The 25,629-nt window shown below is 40.8% G+C and overlaps 1 protein-coding gene across 1 annotated transcript; it reads right to left on the bottom strand.

The window, feature by feature from the left end:
- Positions 1-2,376: 2,376 nt before the first annotated feature.
- Positions 2,377-25,629, bottom strand: slc7a10a (solute carrier family 7 member 10a). Its single transcript, XM_078246405.1, has 11 exons — positions 25,419-25,629; positions 21,190-21,394; positions 19,833-19,984; positions 9,975-10,100; positions 9,236-9,389; positions 8,324-8,447; positions 6,491-6,594; positions 6,246-6,342; positions 5,959-6,108; positions 4,134-4,311; positions 2,377-4,039 (listed from the first exon to the last, which is right to left on the bottom strand). The coding sequence occupies exons 1-11, from the start codon at positions 25,540-25,542 to the stop codon at positions 3,939-3,941; spliced, it is 1,515 nt and encodes a 504-aa protein (XP_078102531.1). The 5' UTR covers positions 25,543-25,629; the 3' UTR covers positions 2,377-3,938.

The raw sequence follows: 25,629 nt of genomic DNA, 5'->3' as shown, positions 1-25,629 counted from the left end.
CCCCTTATGATACTGGACAGAAAAGTCAGATATCCTGTGTAAGTAGGGAGAGTATGAGGAATGCTGGTTGGTTTTTAGCTGCAGTGTCAGGTTTCTGTTGTTCTTCCTTTAAGTGAGCTGAATGCGTTATGCTGCTATCCTCATGTGCTTCCTTCTTATAGAAGTTTTGTCATAAACAGCTGCTACATGTTATGTGCCATTAGAGATGTGTCCACAAGTAATTCCTGCCTAATGATTTCAAATCAGTTTACTCATTCCTAGCTTTACACATTTTGTGCTCTTTTTTTCCTACCTTATTTAAGTTCAAAGCCTGTCCGTCCGCCTTTGACTTTAGTTAATTAGTTTAGAAAACAGAATGTATGTCCTTACTTGCTTTGTGGTGTACAGAAGTGTGTTAAAATGCCTTAATGGTTTTTCCTTGCTGTTGTAAATATCATGGACAGTTTCACGGCCCACAGTTGTGCACGTTGGAAGAGATTAGGTTTATCTGTGTGTCTGGATGCATCTTTAATTATATGACATGGGATTGGTGCAACCAACTGCTCTGGAGTTATAGTGCACTACTGCATCAGGAATCTCTGGGATTATTATAGCAGGGGAGTTAGGGAAAATAAAAATTAGTTTTTCTATAACGTTATTCCAGTGTATTTACCTGTTATTTAGTTGATAATCTGTAAAAGTCTGGGCGAAATCCATTGCTTTGATAGTTTTCAGACTGAGGCCAACCAATTCTAGAGAATGATGTGGTAACATATTACATTTGAAATGTAAAGAGAGATTGTCACATTGACTGCTAAGGTGATATTTAATTATCTGTCAGCCAAAATCAGGAGTTTCTGTGTTGTGATTAACTGCTGGACAGAAGACACGTCAAGATCTTTCGAAATGTTTTGTCAGTGTTTTTTCTCATTATACACACACACACACACACACACACACACACACACACACACACACACAAACCATTTCCAATATGCTACAATCATTGAGTGATAACTGGAATTTTTAATGGGATAACAGATAGGTTAATACACTGGATCCAGGCCACTGGAAAGTAAAGTGCTGCTGAACCAGGTAGTCGGATAACGGCATACCCTCTCCTTGCTGTTTGATTTTGAAGCTTCTTCCACGTCAAAGGCTGAAGTCAACGTGTATACTGTTTGTATAAGAGCATTTCACTTATTTAAAAAAAACTATATTTGTATATTTTGTGCTAAAAGAGAAATGCCATCATGCCATTGTGGGGTTTGCTGATCAAAACCCTGTACAGCCTTCTGCTGATTAGTCATTGCTTTCCTGTGCCTGCAATTAATAAACTTCAAGCTCTTTATCATTTACTGAATGATTTCAGTGTATGAAAAATCTTTTAATACTGTAGATATTAGTTGTTTGTTTTTTACTGTCAGTACTACTGCCAACATAATACTGGTAGTTTATGGCTAGCCATTAATTCACAAAATGTATTAATGTAATTTGACAGAATAGTCATTGATCACCTTTTTAATGATTCTACAGCTGTACTCACAGGCATATACAGCAGTGCTTTTTATCTAATTGCTAATGTCAACATGCTAACACGTTCACAGTGACAATGCTAACATGTTTACCATGTTCACCATCTTAGTTTAGTGTGATAGCACGCTTTGCTAATTAACACAAAACACAAAGTACAGCTGAGGTGACAATCTTTTACCTGACGATGGTGCTAGATGGTATGCTATTGAGGACACAACTACGGTGGCCCTGAAGTGCAAATCACAACGGCAAATATGAAAACATGACAGCAAATAGGAAAACACGACAGCAAATATGAAAACACGACAGCAAATAGGAAAACACGACAGCAAATAGGAAAACACGACAGCAAACATGAAAACACGACAGCAAATAGGAAAACACGACAGCAAACATGAAAACACGACAGCAAATACGAAAACACGACAGCAAATACGAAAACAAAACGGCATTAACTTCTACCGGAAAAGGTAGGGCCTATCTAGCAGAGGACGGAGCCTCCTGATTGGACAGACGGACTGTCTCTCTGTTAAAAGTAGGCGCTTTTCCGTGTTTTTCACCTCTCCTTCCTGTTAAAAGACAGACAGTCCGTCTGTCCAATCAGGAGGGTCCGTCCTCTGCTAGATAGGCCCTACCTTTTCCGGTAGAAGTTAATGCCATTGTGTTTTCATATTTGCTGTCGTGTTTTCGTTATTTGCTGTCGTGTTTTCACATTTGCTGTCGTATTTGCTGTCGTGTTTTCCTATTTGCCGTTGTGTTTTATGATTTGCTGTTGCGTTTTTCTATTTGCTGTTGTGATTTGCACTTCAGGGCCACCGTACACAACAGCCACTTGTATAATGAAAAAAGAAAGATGCATCGTAGATGTAGCTATATTTAATAAGTAATTACACTGTTATTCTTGTACAACTTCACTCTTTTATAAAACACAGAGGTGCACACAGCGTGTCACAACATGTCTGAGGAATGTGATCTTTGTAGGAGTCCCTGGCGCATTTGTAACAGTTTTTTCTTCTTCTTTACAAAGTATTTACAGATCTCAACTGAGCTAACAGCGCCTGGACATGGCACACAGACACTGTTGTTCAAAGGTGTGAGTCTCTTTAGTGGATTTGATGCAGGGGGAAATTCCTAGCATCTGCTGGCCTGGAAAAGGACTGAATATTCAATTCAAGGTCCAACATTTACATCATCTGGTTTACATCATGTTAAAAAGTCCACTGGCACAAACCTTCATATGTTCTGTTGTATGTACAACATAAACAGCTGATAGACAAGTGCTATCAGAGATTACTTAAATACTTGTAAACACCCTGGAGCACAGTAAATTAGCATACTGTGTAGTGTAGTAGTAATCTGTCAATATGGATTCTAGTTATGTTATCCGACAATATGTTAATGGTAAGCACTGTATAAACCTAAATATAAACCTTTTCTGATTCTGTATCATAACATCAGGTCAAAAAATATGGAATCTAACAACTGTCGTGACAGGTCAGGCACTTTGAAAGAGTTCACAGTGGCATTCCCGAAAATGAGATTATTTCCGAAGCAGAACAGCCTGTCGACGTGTTGTAATGATGCAGCTTTATTCTGAGAGGCAGCCCTTTGTCCAGCTGACAGCCACAAACTTCCCTCCATCCTCTTGTCTCTCCTGTGCCGTAAATGTGGCTAGGAACGATGGGTGTGGGGTAGATAATCTCTCTAATAATAATATGAATACAGTCTCTTTCAGGAAAAAGTAGTGATATAATAAAGAATTGTAAAGTAAAAAGAATGGCCAGATACTGTAGCCAGGCAGAGATACAGACAGAAAAATCCTCATCCACAGTTGACAAACAGTGAACATCATGACAATAATTAGTGAAAGACAGCTGAAGGTAGCAGCAGTAATAGAGTAGTATTGCTAAGTGCAGAAACTGCTTGCATATTTACCTCAAAAAAGTTAATACACAATCAAAATATTTGCACAAACCAATACACTAAACAAATATATATACATTTCATAAGGCACATTAGCTCAAGGATTTTGTTAGAAGTCGTAAAAGAAGAATATCCTGGAAGTGAAGCATAAGATGACAGTGAATGATGAATGATGATGATGAAGTAGAACGGAGAAGATGAGATAAAGATCTGTATGAACGAGGAAACTTGGCATACTGGTAAAGAGAATGGAGGAACAGTACCATCCAACAAATAAAAACATATTCTGCAGCTTTAGGGTTTAACATGCTAATGCCCTAACCACCCACTTATTTTATACTGGAGCTTCATCGCAGCCCCAATCAGGCTGCACCTGTGCAAGAACGTGGACGAAACCATCTCTTCACCATCAACAAACTGACCGATATGACAAATTGTAGCGCAAAAACTGGAAGTGCAGGTGTTGATATAAAAAGGGAATTCCTGGTTGACTGCCCTGCTCAGTCAATGGCTTTGGAGGCAGTGAGGGGTTCAGTCTCTGAAGGGTCTTCCTGAGGAAACACCACATAACACACCTTCTGGCCCATGTACGTGACTCTTTCTGCAACGCAAAGGACAACAGTTTTAAATACAGGGACTAACTGCTAACATTCTTAAAAATAATGTAATATCTTTGGTATATGTACCCAACTCACCGACTAGCATGTCTACACATTTGGGTTTGTTCTTCCACTGAACACCCACAAAGTATACAGGGACTCCAGTCAGCATGATGACCATTCCCAGGCCACAAACCACTGGTTCAGAATACAGACTGAAGCCCAGCAGCACAGCCCAGAATATCAAGTAGGTGATGGGGATCAACATGCTTACCTGGACAGGACAAGAATACACACAACCCTGAGGATTTTTCAAGTCTTGTTTTTGCTGCTGTAGATTGATTGCCACATTTTATTCATTGAGATTAGACTTTTTACATTTCTTCTATCCAAAAAAAGCATATTGGGCTACAGTATACTGTTTGCAAGTACAGGGTTGGGAAAATATATAATTTTAATAATCCATTCCTGAGTTAAAATTATAGATAATCGTGTATGTTTAATATTTTGACAAAAAAAAGTGCATACTACACACACATTTGTAATTTTACTTTTCAGACACCGGGGGGCGCCAAAATACTGTACATGACCACAAACTACCGGTAGGTCCCATCCATCAGACACATCTAAGGGCCCGCCCCATAACAACAGTATTCAACTCAGCGCTCTAATTTAGCTGCAAAGTAAACCTGACAGAGCAAGCTGCTGCTCAACTGAGGTGATAAGCTTAAAGAGCAATGCATTAGTTAATGTTGCTAGTGATGGGTGGATAAAGCTTTGGGGCTTTCATTCTACTTGACCTGAAGAAAACCTTTCTGAAGCTGCGGGGATTTAAACAAACGTATTGAGGTCCTTAAGACTGGGCCGAAGGTTATATTGTCCCAGCCTTATAACGTAACTTACTTGGATACAATATCCATGGTCGACAGAGTGGTGTTTTTCCTCTGTCTTCAAGCCTAACCATGACAGGCACCGGGCTAGTAGGAGTGCCATTATTACTAAGCTAGTTTACAACCAATATGTTTTTGTTTGCAAGGGCTACTTTTTAAGCCAGGCCTTGTTGACTAACGTAGTAACGTTAGAGCAAGTTTGGGTTAACATTTTCAAGCACCTGCTAACGTTACTGTACGTTTCATTTTATTTTATTTTTGGAAAATAACATTACACAAAAGCATTAACTTTTATTGGCTACAGCTGCTACACCTGCTAGGGTCATCGCCTAAAGAGCTAACGAGAAACCAAAAGCAGATTATTTACTCTCCATGTAGACCTATCATTACCTTTTGAATACATGTAGGCCTAGTTAAGAGGAAAATAGTCATTATGGAATTCATGTGAAGGTAAGCTTCCTTCACATTATATTTGTCCTTTGTCTTTTAATTTACAGCCTAAGAAGATATTCATACTATCCCATGTAGCCTGATTTTAACTAACATTGCCAATTCAGTAATTATTAATAATTAAATAATTGGTAGTACTATAGTCCTATAGTCCTGTATGTATCTGAATTACTGTGTGCACATTTGGAAGATATAGAAAAAAATAATACACATTTTGTCACTTTGTTTTTTGTCAGTATGGCCCCATCTGTAGTTAATTGCAGTGTGTCCCTGCTGCATTTTATCTCTATCGTTTATCTTGCATTGTATTTCCAGTAGAAGTCCTCATTGTGTTCTTCTGTTATTTACTCTTGGCTTTGGATGTTTGCTAAGAATACATATATAGTTTTAACATTTCCCAGATACAGTTGATGAGGTGAAAAGTTGATATTTAAGCAGTAGCCCAGGAGTTTTGGCACAGGGGTCACTGGTAGTTAATTGGAAGTAAACCGAGAGCTATGACTTGATAGTTAAACATGTCATAAAACACCCCAAGTTAATTTAGTTCCTGCAGTGGATCTAGGGTTCTCAGGTTCCTGTACCTTGATGGGTCTGACCAGGTTTGGTCTCTTCTTGCGGAGGTATAGGAGGCCAGCAATGGTTACCCCATAGGACAGATAGTTGATAAAAGACACATAGTTGATCAGGTTGTGTGTCTCTCCAATGCACAGGATGACTATGGTGGCCATGCACTGTGGGTGATGAAGGTAAATTTGAGGGGTCAAATAAATATTAAAGAAACTAAAAATAATGCAAAATAGTTTCATATTAAAAAACAATTTCTATGTGTGGCGACCAAAGTGGACAAAACTGTGAGTGCAGCACTCACGCAGACCAGCAGGGCAGGGATTGGAGTGCAGTTCTTTAAGTGGATCATAGCCAGCAGATAGGGCAGGTGACCCTCTCTGGCTCCAGAGAAACACAATCTACAAATGTACAGACACATATGCACATGTGTGTATGTAACTATTGACACCCTTGTTCTTATTTTTAGGACATATTAGCCAATCATAAAAGGACATAAAAAAAGGTTTGGCATGTAGTGTGCAGCAAAGCAAGGAGTGTGTGTTCTACCTGGAGGAGGTGAACAGATATCCGTTGATTCCTCCAAAGGTGGACAGTGCTACAGAGATCGGCATCACCCAGGAAAACATCCCCAGCAGCTTTTCGCCGAATGTCTGGAACAACAAAACATCTGATGGGTCAGATTATTGACTTTTACTATGTGATTGACTTATTGATTTATTCATTCAGTCCCTAACAGCAATGTGTTAATGTATTCATTTCACTGAAAGATGCGATGTGCATTTGAACACACTGCATAACTATTTCAGAGGGCTACACATATAAGGGACTGTTCGTTATTTACTTAAGGGGCCACCGGAGGAGTTTTGAGACCTTTAGTCAAAATAGACCTGACCCTCCCTTCACCAGCATTACATTTTAGATGACCCTCCAAAATGACTGGGAGAAAAGGGATGACCTTCCCCAACAATTTATTGTACTGGTTTACGCTTGGCAAAGATGTACAGATTCCCATTGTTTCTCTACAGCCATGACATACGTGACTAAACCTCTGCATTCTCATCTGACGCATCCCACTCCTCTGTTATGGTGGGGGGGGGGGGCATTTCAGTAGATTTACTCACTAACATTGTGTTTCATTTCACATGAAATACAACAATAAAACATTGAGACCATTCAGCAAAGCACACTGGGTAATTCAACACTGGTTGCTATGGACTCGTCACTAGGCTTCCTCAGTCATTGTATATTTTAGCATAGCTTGCCGAAGCTGAACATTATCCAAAACTCCATTTCTCAGATGAGCGTCAATTTGGGAGCTTGCATGTTACCACTCCTTCCTTCTCAAATGCCTTGAAAAGGCTGTCGTTTGCACATCTTCACAAATAATCACAAATAATCACCGGGACCGAAAGGATATACCTCCCGTCTCATGCCCTCCTGGCTGCCGGCTGGTGCTGTCTGGGCCGAGTTTCGGCTTCTCAAAATAAAAGCTTGCGTCTGGTCAGCTATGTAGCAGTACGGCAATCATGCTAATGAATACAATATTTTTTTCAGCAGATGTCTTAGTTACAACATGATTGAGCTAGCAAAGCAGTTTTGTGTTTATATGTGCGAGCAGGATTTATTCAGTTTGGGTAATCCCACGGTCTCTAAAGCTACAGGTCTGGCTGACTAAACAGGGAGGGACCCATCTGCTAGCGATAGGGGCCGAAACTGAGAGAGCTACATGGAGCTACATAATATAAATACGCACCAAACAAGCCACTTTGAAATTTTGCTCTACTCATGAATACAAAAGTTGGGTGACCCTTCCCAGTAGACTAAAAAAATTGGATGACCCTCCCCTCAGCAAAGAATAAAAAGACATGACCCTCCCCTATTTTCCTCCGGTGGTCCATTCCATAAATACTGAACGGTCTCTAAGGCTTGCGTGTGTGAGATAGAAAACAGTTGTTTTAAGTCTCTTTAGATCATTTTTGGATTTAAAGGTTATAATAACTATGGCCTCATCCTTTAATATCCTAGGACACTGCTTGTAATTGAAGTCCGTCGAAAGAAAGTAGTCACACACTGAACTCATGACTGTGTTCGGTTAAAAAAAGTTTGGTCTGGCGCCGGGTGGTTCGGTTGGTGGAGCGTGCATGTCTTCCCCCTCTCTCTCTCCCCTTTCATGCTGTCCTGGTGATTGGAGACTAAAATGCCCAAAACATAATCTTAAAAAAAACCAGTTTGGTTGGTTGAGGTCTGTCGCATGCTAGGATTCTCGGCTTCAGCAGACTTACAGTTTCCAGACAACTGAACCTCATGTTAAACAGCATATAAACTGCTATGAGCTCCCATATGAAACATACAGTACATTTATGGAAATGAAGAGCTCACCACTGCCACAGCGTTGGAGGCCAGCAACTCCTCAGGGGTCATGGAGGAAAAGTAGGCAATGTTGGTCATAGTGTACACAAGGGTCACCAGTGGGATGGAAATGTAGATGGCACGGGGCAGGTTCCTAATAAAAATAATAATGTAAGTAATGGCGATAATTTAAATGTTGATGCTCCAGCGTTTTACAGAGCATTAAAGCGTAACTCTCGCCAAAATTCAACCCAGGGTCTTTTTGTGAATTTACCCGAGTCAAACTTTCGTTTAAAAGCATAATTAGGACGGAATCGCCACATAATTCTTTGTTTTGTCGTTAGTGAAACACAATATTGACCTTGTTGTTGAAAAAGGAGCCTCATATAAGAATGACATTTCCTCCTATGGAGTCCGTTCATTCACATTTGGAGATCGCCTATTTTTGACTGGGAAAATGGCGGATAGTGTAAACAACAACTGCTAACGTGAGTTGCTCAAAACCTTTCTTTTTAGTAAACTCTGGGTACACAACCAATGTTGTCAATGCTTTGGTTAAGGTGTAGAGACCCTGGTGATACTTGGAGCAAAGTTTCATGTTGTGTCGAGCCTTCTTAGTGGTTTAAAAATAGCTATTTTGAGGCTAGCATAAAAGTGCCCCTAGCTCTCCCATTCAAAAGGCCATTTGACCGAAAAATGAAAAATACGGTGAATCTTAAAAGTGCCGATTCCGTCCTAAATATGCTTTTAAACGAAAGTTTGACTCGGGTACATTCACAAAAAGATCCTAGGCTGGTGAGAGTTACGCTTTAACAAGACGATTATGTAAAACTATAACTGAATTCAAATCAACATAGCTCTGAACTAAGGGACTGAGATGTACATTATGTTATATGAAAACCTGTAGATATGAAATACTATCTGTGCATGTGAATGCCGTACTTGCGTGGCTCCACAATCTCCTCTGTAACATAGTTGAGGAAATTCCAGCCGCTGTAGGCGAAGGAGGCCTGAAGGAAGGCCAGCGCTATCTGTCCCACAGAGGGATCCTGACTGAATTCAAACGCCACACTGGGCCGTAGGGCGTCGTAGTGACCTGGAGAAGTTGAGAGGAAGGGTTGTGTGGTTGAAACAGAACACATTATATCACATTAGTGATTAGTGAGTTTGTGTTACCACACAGAAGTGTTTAAAGGTTTCTCAAGAGTACAATTGTTCAACATGAAATCTTCTCTGTGAATACACTATATACAGAAGATCCCTTCATTTATCTTTTAACTGTTTTTGGCATTCATTTAAATCTAAATGCATCCTGCACCCAAATTCATTTAAATGCAACACTTAGGCTATATCTTGCTCAGAGTTAAGCTGTCCATTTTTATAAGATATATTGCATTCGTATTGTATATATTTTCTGTCTCAATTAGTTCTCTCAATGAGCTGTTATTTTGGACATGACTATAATGCATATTACATTTCACGTTATTTTATATAGTTTTTCCTATCTTTGTCCGTATTTGTTATTTCAACAATTGTTTCCTAATGGAGATAAAAATAAAATCAGTGATCAAACAATCAATGTACTATATCTAGATATGAATAGTTAATTCCAAACCAAACCACAGAAATGAGTATCATGTTGAAGGTTTAATCTCACTGGATTGTGTATGTGTGTGTTTACCTCTACAGATTTGGATGAGTCCTACCACTATGATGAGTACTAGAGCGAGGAGTTTTCCTACAGTGAAAACATCCTGGATCCTTGTCGCCCAGCGCACACTTGAGCAGTTCACCCAGGTCAGGAATACTGCGGAAACACACACACACACACACACACACACACACACACACAGAGATACAACTGAAATCATTTACAAAGCAGCATGTTTCTGACAGGCTTCCGCTTCCACTAAATTATTAACCTCCACTGATTTCCAGAGGAAATAAAAAAAAAAAGCAGCAAAGGTATTCACCAGCATGGTTGCATGGACTACATGTAATCTGCTGCTACTTTCATATGTATGTTAAAGGCCCAGTGTGTAATGTGTTTAGTTGTTCATTATCAAAATCTGTGTTGCCCGTTCACAAACTTGTCCTTTTTCATGAATATCTACCTCCACCATCAATTCCAAGTATTCCTTTTGGCTTGACATTTTACATTTGCGTTTACATGAACTGGGGTAGACGCTCCATATTCATGCTCCATCTTGAAATACGTTAGCCGGTAAGGGACATCCAGGACATACTGCTCCACCTTTCACGTTTTCTCTGTCACATGATAAACTCACAGGTGCTGCTAATGCTGCTAACGGGTATCGTAGCTTCCCACCCCAGCAAGTTTGAAGAAGGAAACATGGAGGACCACATGTATTCAAAATCCAAATTTCAGGAACAGGAGTCTTCTTCTTCGCCCAGAAAAAGAAAAAGGAGATTGAAAAGAGCTATAATACGTACTTTGAACTGCATGGCGCGAGAGAGTTGATTGCGATATATGATCTCAGCACTAGATGGGAGAAATTCCTACACATTGGACCTTTTAAGCTTAAGGTACGCACTCCACATGACTCCACATTACTCTCTTGTCAGAACACAGAGGTAAAAAGAGGAACTCCTCTTTCCTAACAAAACAGACAGAAGTCTTTGGAATTAAACACTTCCTACTTCCTTACTTCCCTCCCCACACCCTTCCTTTCCACTGAACCTCAGTTTTATGTTTGTAAGTGTTTGGCGTCTGGGCTCTGCCGTCGAAACATCGAGCTCAGCTCAGCAGAGCCTCTAGGTGGATGCTAGTAGGTATGTGTTGCAGTAATAGTGTGTGTCTATTGTCAGCGTCATTACCCCGCTTCCCATTCATCTCTATGGGAGCAGCCGTGCAATGCATTCTGGTAGCGTCGCAGGGACTTTGGAGAAGCGGGGCGTCGAGTCACCCGCTCTTCATTTGCATAAAGTTGAATCTAGCCAACTTTATGCAATTGAGAGCGGCCGGCTCGGCTCGCCGCCTCTCAAAAGCTGACGAAAATCTTTTAAACTCAGCTTTGTCAATCTGAAATGAAGACAAATTCAGCAACTGTACGGCCTTTTTCTCACTTAACATGTTTTCATAAACATGTTTCGGTGAACTATTTTCGTTAAAAATACAAGATCGTATTCCGAACGAGCCGCCATTATGGTCGGTTTTGAAATCTCGAAGCAGACAGACCCATGAAATGCGTTCGTCCAATCAGCTGCAGCCATCGTGGTTGAAGGAGGATGTTGACTGTTTTCTGTGCTTGTCAGTGGTCAGTGGAGAGAAACTGGTTGCGAGCCCACTAGCGTGCATTGCTGGGAAGCGGGGCGATCCCATCTGTGAAAACAACGCGTATATGGACAGACAACAACAAAAAGTTGAGACTGACTCAACTTTTGGAGAAACACAACCCCACGTCACGCTGCGGTGGCCAATCATCAAACCTGCTACAAAAAAGTTTTAAAACACAGAGGGTAAAAAAATGAAACACAAGCACTGAACCGCCAGGGAGTTTGTGTAATAGATGAATGTTTCCTGCCCCACTCGTCTCTTTTCTTTCTCTCTTGTGAAATAAAGCTGCCTTCAAGTGCAGTCGGAAACATTGAAATATATAAACGATCTGACGGAAAACAGTAATTGTGAAATATAAAGTCTACTTGTGCTTCATTGACACTCCCCACACCGCACCACCCTGCCACAAATCGCCGGATCACTTTTATTGTTGTGAATGCCCCGTAGGAGATTTCCATGTGAATGTAGCCGCAGACTCGAGTTGGGCTGCCTGAACTGGCTCGCAGGCTTCACTTCATATATGCTGTGTGCTGTATGATGCATGTTGTGATGTTATAAGCCCCTTTCAGACACCTTGTTACTTAAATGTAATGGAAATTTTACATGCTGGCCATACTTATATATTCTTTACTGTATCACAGCTTTCTTCATTCACAGCAGTGACCTATTGGTTTGCTTTGCTACTAAGTGGTCATGGGGGGTGTATCACATGTAAAAGTAACATATACGCATACCCACCATTTTCTTGTCTTCTCGGTGACGTACCGTATCAACAGGAAATAGTGGTGGAATTGGTATTGCCCCCTTACCCTAGCCTTCATCCACTTACTGACCATTGCTTGTGTTTCATGTGCAATTAGAATAGTGTGGCAATTCAAATCGAGAGCTAGAGATTATGAAGCAGTTCAGGCGACAGGATGTGTGAGCAAGTTTGTCTCTTCTCTTGTCTCTCAGCTTTTTGCATCTTGTCTTTTGTCTGGTTTCTTTCCTGTCTTTATTTGTTCTCTATATTTCTCAATTTCTCTCCCGACATTTCACTCCTCCTAGCTCTATTGCTGGAGTGGCACAGCAGTGTATGTGTGTGTACGAGCATATATGGGTGGAGGGTGTTATTGACCATGTCATCCATCACCGGGGCAAGGTTTCCCTCCCACCACAGAAATCTGAACAAACTGCTTCCGCTTGTGCGGGCACACACACATACACACACGTGTGAATTTTTGGCAGGATGTTTTGGTGGCACCAGGCAGAGCATTCTCTCCCCTACAACACCACGGTGTTTTATAGTTAGTTACTGACTAGGGGTGTTGCGTGCATTTCCGTTCCTGTGTCCCAGTGAAAAAACCCTCCTCCTCCCCCTACTTCCTTCTGTGTTAACCCTGACAGGAAGGAGGTGCCAGTAGGCTTTGAATGTGACAGCGCAGGTAAATCTGTGTCCTGCCATCACAGCTTCTATTGAAGGCTGCCTCTGCAGCAGAATACTAAACTAATTATTGCTTTTACTCTTAATGGATTCTGACCTTAACTTCAGACAGACTTATCAGGGGGCTTTAACCTCAGGAACGCCTCCACTTGGTCCAGGATCTGGTCACAGTAGTCACTGAACTGGCAATAACCCCCAAGTCTTGTCTGTTCACCACAAGGTATCTGACACCAGAATCCCTTCAGTTTACAGTAAATCTACAGGATTAAGTCTGGGAGAAAAACATGCAGCTGTAGCTCTCACAGTGACATTTTCTGGCAGGTTTCTTGTCACAGTGGTGAACTGAAGAGATGCAATATTATTATGGTAAAATATAAAACAAATTCTAAATTATTTTAACGAAGCGGCAACTTCAGCATCCATTCCCTTCATTTATAATTGATGCATGGGGCTAATGATTCCATCCAGAACAGCTGTTAACAGGTAGCGTTTATGTTTTCATGCGTCCACCCATCTGTCCCATTCTCATGAACACAATCTCTCAGGAACGCCTTGAGGGAATGTCTTCAAATTTGGGACAAACGTCATACAGGATGAATTGATTAGATTTTGGTGGTCAATGGTCAACTTCACTGTCACATCATAATGTTCTGCAAAAATGCTTTTCTGGCCATTATTCAACACCATTACTCAGGAACAGAAGGGGAGACATTTGGTCATGTACTGAATTGGTGATGTGATGTGATGTGATGCGAAGCATCCACGTATCGCCAAAAATATACACAAAATACCTTTTATTAAATTGCTTCAAAGTCTTCACTACATATATATATATGAGTCTGGACAGACATGGATGTAAACTGCAACTTGACTGGTTGGCGGAGGCATACAACCTCATGATAGTACAGAGATAGGAGAGAAAGGATCAAATTATGTGATGATCTCTTTATCCCCAGATTCACTTTGTGTTCTTTTTTTCAATGAACCACTCTGATTCATTTTTCTGCAGAGCAGTTGCAGCTGTTAGTCTGCTGACTGACCACAATCCCTCAATTGAACTCTAAAGTAGTTTCATGCAGCATTCATTGTAAGTCCAGCATGGCCAGGAAATCTTTGGAAGTCTAGGACTGAGAACATTAAATTGAAATCACTTACCCAGATTAACCCAATTTGTGCATGATGTCTGTATTTATTCTTGCCTGCATACTGCGCACTGTTTCATTTGTTTGTGTCTACGCTGTGCCTATAGTTGTGATGGTTGTTCTAAGTGTATGGACAGCCGAAACAGTACACAGTGTGCCTGTGAAAGGCGTTAAGCTTCTGGAAGCAGTTCAGTTTTTGGCACCAGGTCAAAGCTAATTAAATCTACAGTACATCTTTTTTGTAAATGGAAAACACATTTTTTTCACTATTAAAATGAAATGGAAATTGCAGTTTGCATTTCCATTTGAATAATTCCTTTCTGAGGCTTGTTTTGTGGAATATGTCATAAGTCATCCATCAAAATCACACACAGGTGGTGACTTAAATTGCCCCCTGCTGCGCTAGATTGAAGCTGCTATAGCTGCTATAGCTGTTTCTCCTCAGTAAAACTAAGTGAGAATCAGTGTGTAGCCCTCAGATTTGAAAAGAAATACATCACCGTTGGTGATTGTTGGGTATGATGTGAAATGAATGATGATATTCTCTTGTTGTGGAAAATGCAGATTAGTGATGTGTATCTAATAAAAGTGATCCATATTTGACAAATAAAGGGAGTACCAGGCACATGACTGTGCTGCTGTGTACTGTCCAGTGCTCCTATTCTTAGAAGATCACTACCAACCCACAACTGGACCTGTCTGGTTTTCAACTAGACCTGTCTGGTTCCCCCCCCACACACACACACACACACACACCTGGGACTTGTGACTCGCATGCAGTCAACTGCAGGGGAGGAGGAATATCTCGGCTGACTCATATTCATAAACCTGTCACTAAGAAAGTTTCAGTTGACATAACGGGCCTAAAGAAGACTCAGCAGTGCAAAACATTCATCCAGTTAATCTGTTTCACACAAACTGTCCACCAAACGCTGGGAAATGCCAAGATACTTGCTTATACGTGTTTCTATCCTAAAGTGACTTAAAACTGTTTTGCTATTTCCCTTTGGGCAGATTATAAGCAACTTGACAGGTTTTCGCTTCTGTCGGTCAATTTATATGTATGGTTTATTATGCTCCTCCTGAATTTGTCTAGAAGTGCATTTATGATAAACACCACTGCAGAGTGACTCACTGTACTGTATACGCAGTTGTGTAAGCCAAAGGCTAAAAGAATGGGTGACCTTTGAATAAAAATAGCAATCAGCCAGTAAAGGCTTCTAGAGTAAAGTAAAGGCTGTATATAGTGCTAACAACAGTCATTCCCACATTTGAAATGATAGCATTTAGATTTAACTAAGGTTTTTTTTATTTCCACCACCATGTTTAGAGGAGTGACATGTCTCACTTCCATGGATCTGCTTTTGGTGTTTGACAGTGATTGAGCTATAGTGAAAATACTTTTTAAACCGTTTACTGCCAATTTCTCTATAATGCAAGAGTCTTGTAGGGTTCAGAGGAATATCTTCTCCATCTGTTATCAGCATGCTGTTGAACCAGACACTTTCCCTGCTGATAACGTTTCAGAGATAAGGATTGAAACTTATATAACTGCTGATGACTATAATCTCACTGTCACTTAGGTCTGAAGTGTGATGCTGTGGACCAGAGAGGAGGACAGGGGCAGAACCAAGCAGCCAATAGGAACATCAAACAGCCAACCAGAATGTTGGCTGGCCAATGGGATCCCCCATCATTGATGTGCAAGGTGTCCTGCCCATTTCCTGTTTCCATGTCACTCAGTGACAGGAGCGTCACGGTAACCACTGTGAAACAATGCACAATGGCGTAGACACACCCTCTCATTAGCGGCGTCCACAAAGGCTGGCACCATTATATAGTCTGACACTGATACTGACACACACACACTCATGCGCACATACACCAACTCGTACCACACTCAAGAGAACAACACATAAAAAACAACGCAGAAAAACACTCACACAGTAGGCCCCTGGCCTAAGACAGTGTAACATTCTGTCGCCAAAAATAGTGGAGGTCTACGGGCGTGCTCTGTAAATGCTAACCCCAGCCCAACTCATCCACACGCTCTCAGGCACAGATACCCAGCTCTCTCCCATCTCAACTGGATGGAGTAACGGGGGGTTTTTCCATCCAGTTCAGACAAGACCAAACTGGCTGGTTGACCAGATACATGCACATGTCTGCTCTGGCTATTTAAATACAGATTGCTGTTCTGTATGACATTTCAAAGAGAGGCGCTGGTAAGATTAGAGGCTGGAAATAGAGCACAGTGTTTCATATGGAATTTTCAAATGACAATGATGGCCGTCGGCACACTGTGATATCATAATATTTTTAAAGGCATGAGATGAAAGTAGCTGGATTTGGTTTGCAGAGTTTGATTTTACCCTTTGTAGTTCTGTGGCTTTGCCCTTTCTTTACATTACAGCAAGCCTCTTGCCACAAGTCACCCGCTCACTGCCAACACATTCACATACCTACATACATAACATCATCACATACCCTTCACCATACCTAGAGATTGGCATGGTTTTATTTCAGTTAGCCTAATAGCTGGTTTGATTTGCATTGAGAGATGATCTTATGGAAAGTACCCCATGCCAGTCTCTAGGTATGGTGAAGGGTATGTGATGATGGGGGGGTATGGTGAAGGGTATGTGATGATGTGGGGCTATTTTAATTCCAAAGGTCAAGGGAACTTTATCAGGGTCATAGTAACCTGGATCCATGAAATAACTGGCCTTTAAAAATAAAAACCTGCCTGCCTCTATGGGAATTTAACATAGGGGTGTGTATACTTATGCCCCCTGTATTTTAAGGAAGAACATTTATTTATTGACGATACATTATTCATTCACAAAGAAAATTTGTGTTCTTAAAGGTTGGATTTTTCCTTTTTTTTTTTATTAAGACACTAAGATACATTTTCAAAAGATGATTTTTTATTCCTCTTTTTAGTCAACTTTAACATGGGTGTGTAAAATTATGCAAGCCACGGTATATATGATCTACCATCATTCAATGCTCAATTAATATTTATTTAATCAAATCAATCAAAAGTGTGCTGACCTTTTACGCTAAGATCAGTTACAGTTGCTTGTAAGGTTGATCTAGGAAAGGAGGTTTGCTCTGATGTTTACCTCACTGGGAGTGACTCTGGGTTAACCTATCAGGTGACCTTAATGTCAAAAGCAACAGCAGGTCTGAAGTGTGATACTGCAAACCATGACGTCATGATGACAGAGGCAGAGAGCAGAGTGGCAGCAAGCAGCCAACAGGAATATAAACCAGCCAGCCACAGTATCAATACACCAATAGGATCCTCTGAAACTGATTTCTACAGTAAGATGCCTAATCCGTTTTCTCCAGACAAACAAATGCCAACAAATCCTTGTCAACCCTTTACATGTTTACTCAAATGTTTTGAGGCAATCAACCTGAAAAACCTAAACACTGATCTTCAACAGTCAATCAGAAATCTGTTTTCCTATGCAGTATAATTGTTTAAAGGAAGAGTTCAACATTTTGGGAAATATTCTCATTTACTTTCTTACTGAGAATGATATGAGAAGATCGATACCATGCTCATATCTGTCTTTAAATATGAAACTACCACTAGGACACTGTTAGCTTAGCATAACAATAAAGACTGGAAAATGTGGGAAACAACTAGTCAAGCTCTGTCCACAGTTACTACACTATGTGCATTACAGCGCCACAGCTCTTCTCCTCTCACAAATGTCAGGGAACGCAGGGCTTACATTTAAACACAAGTGTGTTTTGAAGAATGAAACCTATAATATAGTGATATAGTGTACAGTGAGTACTGTCATGTTGATGTGGCACAAGATGACTGACTGCAATTCAGATACCTCACAGGGAAGGAATCCTGCCAAGGTTTGCTACTTGAAGACTCACTCTGTGGCATCTGACTTTAAATGTAATGAAAAGCAGCACCCAGTGTCTGCTAGCCCAAAATCCTCCACTGCACAGGCCTTCATGTGTTTTAAGTTTCAGTTTGTTTGGGATCAACAGAAGAACCATGTGGTAAGGGTTAGCAGCAGTAGTTACCCTGGCTGAACAGAAAGAAAGAGAGCCACCTAGGGCTGGGCAATATGGCGAAAAAATGTATCACGATATATTTTCTCATTTTGATCAATATTTATCATGATATCATTTTTTTTGCTGATAGTGCCCGTTTGAAGTGCGTCCTGACTGAAGCCGGAAGAAACCATAGGTTTAATTACACTTTAGAATATAGTTTATTAACATATAAAATAAATAAAAACATGCCTTTACAATATTCAGCACAATTTGTTTGTTAGGACTCACATGATTACACATTCACATTATGAGATGCCCCACTGGTTAGCAGAGCAGCAGTGCCCATTACTGGCAAAAGAAAACTAAGAGTAGCACTGTTTTCCTCGTACAGTCATCTTACAATGACGTTTTTCCTGTTTTGTGTCTGCAAAATCAAACTGCAAAACTGCAAACTAAGTGAGTAGTCAGTTTTGGCTACAGTTTCTTTTATTTAAAACTACTAAAAAGAAACATTAAATGTAAACTTATGCAAAGAAAGCATCTCAAGTAACAAAAAATAACAAAAATAACAAAAAATAGCCGGTGCAACACATATGTCTTCTTACTTGATGGTTTTATTACTTAAGGTGCAAAACAGGAGGACTCTGATGAAGATGTAACTCTACATCGAAACGTTAGTCACTGTTTTACACCTTAAGTAATTTAACCATCAAGTAAGACATCTGTTTTGCACCGGCTATCTTTTGTTACTTTATACCGCTTTTGTCCCGCCTTGGTTGCACCGGATTGTTGTGGTCTGCAGAAGCGCAAAGAACTTTCTCTTTTTTAAAAGCATCTCAAGTGTTTGTAGAGGTAGCAAGTGCATGTGTAAACAAGTGTCTTTCGCTTTACAATAAGACGCAAAAGACGACACGATTGATTGTTGTTTTGGTACCGCACTTCTTGGTACTTCTTGGCACCAACCGCCGACATATTTTGCAGACCGGCTTAATCTGCTTCTCGTTACTTTAATGAAATCTGAACCAGTTTCACACAACTGACATTGTGTAACCCTTTTTATCAACTATGTCTTCAGCTTGAGAGGATAACGCGAGTTCACGTTCATGTCTATCATCAATTTCGTTACACTCTTCACGCTCCACTTTCGCCGCCGGAGACTTTTCCCCCATCGATAAGTTTCCCCCTATGTTACCTAAACCTGAACCAAACCTTATCTCTAACCATAACTATGGATGGGGCGCTACATACTGTATTTTAACAGGAGGGAAACACTAAATACAGGAGGGGAACACACTGCCACACAACACCGGCAAAAGACAAACGCTCACAATAGGAAGTGGGCGTGTTCGGCAAGCCGAAAAGCCAGACTGGAAGTTGTGTTATCGGGTAAATATGTCCAAAGCTTATCATCGTTATCGACATGAATTTTATTGCGATCCCGTTTCGAGATCATTTTGTCGCCAGCCATAGCGCCGCCTATAGAAACTCAAGCTTCATCAATAGAAAATCTGAGGGAATGGATGTAAGCTCTCTGGAATGCACAGATTGGAAAACATCACAGCAAACCATCAAAAACAGACTGAACAGAAGACCTCATGAATCATGATGACAACGCATTCAGAGGGCTTTGGGCTGTTTGTGACTCACAGATACAGATGGTGGCGAGGAGTCTGGTGGCGATGAACGGAGGCAGGCAGTTCTGGAAGGCAGGCTGCAAGACGTAATTGGAAAAGGTGAGCGCGATGACAGCAAGCGTGGTCGGATACATGATGAGGACGGCACTCCATAACAACAGGAAGCTACAGGATGAAGAGATAAAACACAGGATTTCGTATGTGAGAGTAAACGGGCCTTTCCATGAAATGTTTTTAACTTGAGATTTATATGGCTCTTGCTGCTCTCTTTAAGTTCCATCCTGACTTCACATTCAAACTTATAAGTCACTAAGAGCTGCCTACTAGTACAACCCAAGCTTCCTGCTGTTGGCCTCTGTACAGCTCCACTGCAGCAGTTGGGGTTGGGTGACTTGTTCTGGGGCATCTTGGCATCAGTTATAAGAGACTGGTTTACAGACATGAGGAAGAGACTTCACTAGTTCACTCTTCACTCTTCACTATATAGCAAATGGAAACTATTGCTGAAACCAGAAAACAGTATGCCTCATCTTACTGGGACCTTTATGTTTTTGTGATTTCTTGTTCTTTTATTTTCTTTGCCCCGTTTTTACACAAGCAAATGAATGAGCCACACAGGACTTAACTAGTGCCTCTGCAGGCAAGCACAGTGCAAGGCACGTTTGACCTTCTCAGTCTTACAGTGCTGCTCTATGATCAGCTGACATGTCACATGACCACATGAAAGTCACAAGATTTTCAAAGCTGATTGGTTCCAGACAGGCAGTCCATATTAAACAAGCCCTCTTGTGTACAGACCCTGGACTGCAGTACAATTCATACCAAGTGAGAACCTTTGCTGGAAACTAACACGGTTGACATGAAACTTCTCAAAGGTGTTGTAGTAGAAACTGTTGTTGTACTTTAGGCACAGCTAGGGCTGGGTATAGTTTAAAAATGTTTGATACTAATACCATGACTTCAATACCAGTTCCTAAACGATACTTTTTTCGATACCAATTTAATAAAACAAAAATAAATTACAACATTACACATTATGGCACAAATGTTTTTATGTATTTTTCAGCTCCTACTATGTCTCTGTGGAACGTAGAGTTTTTCCTGTGTGTCTCTACAACGTGTAACGTTAGACAGCCAATCAGCAGCATTATTAGATCTTGGTAGAAGCATGCTGCATGCTTATTGGCTCACTGACGCTGATGAGATTTATTCCTTAGGTATTGAAATTGGGTATTGAATGACGAGGCATTTTTCGATACTCAATACTTTAGAGGCAATTCCGTCAGTGCCTAAAAAGTATTAAATTGGGTACCCAGCTCTAGGCACAGCAGTGTTAAAAAGGGTAACCGGACAAAAACAATAGTACTTACCCCACTAGTCCTCCAAAGATTTCTGTCACGTATGAATAGTCTCCTCCAGACTTTGGGATGGTGACACCCAGTTCAGCATAGCACAGGGACCCAAGGGCACAGATCCCCCCCCCACAAACCCAGACGATAAGTGACAGCCCCACAGAGCCTGCATGCTCCAACACTCCTTTAGGTGAGATGAATATTCCAGAACCAATGATGTTTCCTTAGGAGAAAAACAAAGATTGAGAAGGTTATGTACATATTGCCTATAATTAAATATTTACTTTTTGCATTTACTCAAAGAGCACAAACTTCTGCAGAACAAGTCTACCTGTTACACATATCCATATTTGAATTTGAAACCTTAACCCTCCAAACATTTAGACTCCTGATCCATATACAGGTTTTTTGAGACACCGACAAACTCGAAGGCTGAAAACAAAACCAGCTTGGACAAAAAAAAAAAAAAAAAAAACAGCTGCCAAGAAATCCCAAGAGGCTTATTAAAACATCCCTACCATTTAAAAAAAGTCTCTTGGGATTTGTTTCAACTGACTTTGTTTCATTTAATTGTGCAATCTCCAAAGAACAGCTGATCATTCATTTTCTGTTTTATGGTTTACTGGATGCATCTGTGAAACTGGTTTCAATCTGGTTTGGGTTTTGGACTATAATATTTACTCTCGTATCAACTAAGACAAGAAGTCAGAGCACCCTAAAAGTAGATATTTCTACTTTTTTTATGTTGAATTTTGGATGACACAGAAGTCTAGCGGAAAGAAAGAGGATGCAGGTAGTAAGAACGGTAGTAAGACCAAAACCTTAACACACCTAAGGAAAAGTAAAATTAGAAAATCTCTTCTTCTCTCAATTCTCCCAAATAGGTGGAAAACCACTGGACCCTTATTTAGCTCCCTGTTGACCATAAATAGATGGCAAAGCGATCTATGATGTATATGCAGTAGTTGTGAAAGGAACCCATCAGTACAGCTGCAACTAGTTAGGTCGCTTGTATAATTCATAGTTTATAGCAAACAATAGAGGCAACACCTGTCCCAGGCATGTAATGAAACAATCATAGTTATATTTGATAGAACAATCAAGAATCCAATTTGGCCTTGTGGTGTATGGAAACATGGCTCATTGAGGTCCTGGCTCAGATGTCCCCCAAACAGGGATAAACAGAGCTTCCCTGGTGGCTCAGTTGGCTAAGGCACATAAGAGCCACCATGTCATGAGTTCAAATCCAGCCTGGCACTCATATGTCATCACCCCTACGAAAAGAAAAGACAAAACAAAAACTAACAAGCCAGAGAAAGTAACCAAACAGCAGCTGTCCAAACAAAACATCATCCATGTTTTTCTACTCTTTGGAGACCTTTTGGGGACAAAAAATAAGACTCTGTCCACTGTAAACATTTTTGCTGCTAAAACCCCCGTGAGGCACGCCATCGCAGCTTCCCTGTTGGAGCAGCTCTGAATGCTCCCTAATGATGCACCGGGAGAGAAGAGGTCCGAACAGTGCATTTATCACTGTCAGATTTGATTGTGGAGGCCGTGGTGAGATGCAGGGCTGTTGCATAATGGCTATGTTGTGTTTGTTATGTCATAAAGTTTGGCATCGCAGCTTACAGCGTGAATCAGAGTCCTACTGACCCTGTCAGCCTCCCTGCACTATAGCTGAGAAATATTCTCAAAATTACTGCTCAGATGAATCACCATTTTATTCAAATCATAGAGAAGAGTAAAGAAATCCCCTTCTGTGTAAAAGAAAAGAAAAAAACACTCTTATTTTAATCTGTAAACTTGTGTGAGAAAAAGTAGGTGCAGGTGTCTTTCTTTGTCTTCATGGATCTGTCCTACCAGTATTGACAAGCTGAAGTAGGGAGTGGTGATAACAGGACTTTCCCCCTGAGGGGAAACCATGTGCAGGTACTTGCTGGAGTGGAGGTCGAGCTAGTAAAATGTGGGAATAATGGTTAACATAAATGTTATTGTCATATTTACTAATACGTGTGATTAAGTCCATTCAGTTTGGTTAGAGATTAAAAATGTAATTTGATACATTGGGTTTACTGTCTAACCCTGAATGTAGTAGTTGCAAACCGAGAGGCAGCATCCAATAGTCAGCCTTACAAGAGTAGGGTGTTGGATTTGTGAGTAGGCTGTATCTGGTGGGTAGTAGCATGACTCAAGTTGTACATATACAGTATGTGTATAGCTGCACAGGCTTCACTCCATCTGTGCTTCACGGAAAAAATGTGGCAAGTGGTCAGTGTCAACTGTGTGATTTGAGCAATCATTTCACATAAGCAATATGAAATGAGACCAAGTACATAACTGTTGGAAGCTTTCTGAAATATAGTGTAAAACATAGTCAGAACTGTGGGTGTACTCTAAGTTTAGCAAAGATGTGTACAGCTGCTCGCCATATGAACAAAACACAGAATTAAACAGGCAGGCTAAAGAAGGAGTTTTAACTGGGACTGTATCGGTCTCTATCAAAGCACAATAGACGTGACCTTGGTTATAAAGATAAGCTATTAAAATGATAACATTACTATTGAAAGTGCCACACTGTAGCGCTTCCTTTGTAACCCTTTTCAAATGTCACAGATTGTGCTTCATATTCCACCTTACTCTGAGATATAATGCGAAAAAGCTGTTTGTACTTTCCCTTAAAGATTTTCCTTTATTGTGCTCTATTTATGACTTGTGTTGGTGGGTCTGCATCTGTTTGCTAAGTGAAACACTTTTCCATTTTAATATTCATCACCATAAAACATGAACATGTGAGCTGCAGGCACAGGGGGTAATTGACGTGGTAAAAAAACTACTGTGGAAACAGTTCAGCAGGCTATAATGTCCAACATCTGTCTTCAACTTCCAGTCATCTTGGTTTGTTCTATCATCACTGTTACTTGGAGGGATCTGCCTCCTCTTGGTGCAAGAGCTTTTCATTTGGAGATCTCGTCAGCAAGGGTACACTTGGGAATTATGGAAGTCATGGCAGTACTGTATGTTTTCACTGGCACATTCCTTAATGCCCAACGACATGTACAGTAGCTTCTCTCTCTCCTTTATCCAGTCTTCCAAATTCTGTATAGCTATGCCATAATCATTCAGTCCAATCCTTTCACCCTGCACGCTATTGTTTCATATTATAATCTGACTATAAATATATTTTGATAAATCAGTCTACTCTAAAACATGCACAATCTGTAGTGTATAACAAATAGGTGAGTTAAAGTATATCTAGTCTCGCATTGTCAGATCTCTGGAAAGTAACTCCTAAATAAAATCCAAGAACAGAATGTCACACACAAAAATAACTTCAGGGCCTCATGGCAGCATTCATGTCATGTCATTTAGTCAATAGCTGTGTCCTCTGCCTCCATACATGCAGAGGCTGGACATGAGTCCAGCCAGAGGCTGATTATTAGCTGGTGCTTGGGGAACCCTCTGCACTGCTGTCAGATTATAATAGCGCTTACTGCATAACCTGTTGACTTTACTGCTGCAGATGAGGTCGTTTACACTGCAACACTATAGCACTGTTTAGTAGGCTTATCATAATGTTCAGAGAACCGTTTGGAACAACGCAACTTCCTGTTTTAAAACAGACCTTCATTCTATGGCTGCATTTTTCTCATTGTAAATGCCCTGTTCTACAGACGGAGTGTATTTGTAGTAGGCTATGAGCCGGTTATAATAGGACGATTGCACAGAAACAACATGAATGAACCCCTAACCCTGGCGGTGTCAACCATCGGGATGCTGTGTGATGCTTTGTCTGCATGCGTTTTCAGGTTCAACATGAGGAGATCCAGCCACGTAGGCATGTCCATATTCAGATCATTCCGACTGATGCAACAGTTTCCACACAAAACATAAACGTGGAGCGAGGCGGTTTGTGCCAAAGTCAGATTGTTTAAAGAATTTCTGAGATTGTTTAAAACTATTTCTGTACACTATTTCTTTCTCTTACACCAAACTAACTTCCCTACAGTGTCCGTACAGTAGATCAGGACCCGAACAAAACGCGACAGCTTCTGTGATGGTCCTCTATTGTGTTCCATGGTAGGCTATTGTAACTTTAACATAAAGCCACAGCCGCACATCCACCACCTTACAGTTTTTTTCCGCCAGCCGGATGCTCCAACGCGTTTCCCGCTGTATCTGAATTCACCGTATCGACCCGCTCTTCATCAATACACGATTTAAGACAAAAGCTGTCACACACTCACCGATGATAATAGCGCAAGCGCTCAAAAGTCCAATTTCTTTTTTCAGAGTGACTCTGTCGTTCTTGGAGGAGTTTTTATCCTTCTTCTTTTTCTCTTTGTCCTCCATCTCCTCCGCCTTACACATAGCTCTTGCTTTCTGCCCGCCTCGGTCCGGTCCAGATACTGTAGACTGAACCAAGCTCCACTCCCCGGGCTGCCCTTATAATATCTT

The sequence above is a fragment of the Sander vitreus genome, chromosome 1, assembly GCF_031162955.1.
Source record: "Sander vitreus isolate 19-12246 chromosome 1, sanVit1, whole genome shotgun sequence".
Lineage (NCBI taxonomy): Eukaryota > Metazoa > Chordata > Actinopteri > Perciformes > Percidae > Sander > Sander vitreus.
The sequence above is the reverse complement of the archived record's forward strand: the minus strand, read 5'-3'. Positions and strand labels throughout refer to the sequence as shown.

Excerpts from the sequence above, each read along its gene's own strand:
- slc7a10a (XM_078246405.1), bottom strand. The coding sequence starts at position 25,542 with ATGTGTAAGGCGGAGGAGATGGAGGACAAAGAGAAAAAGAAGAAGGAT. Across the intron at positions 8,448-9,235 it reads GAGATTGTGGAGCCACGCAA|GAACCTGCCCCGTGCCATCT; the intron begins GTACGGCATTCA and ends TATTTTTATTAG. Across the intron at positions 4,312-5,958 it reads ACCTGGTCAGACCCATCAAG|GTAAGCATGTTGATCCCCAT; the intron begins GTACAGGAACCT and ends TGTCCTGTCCAG.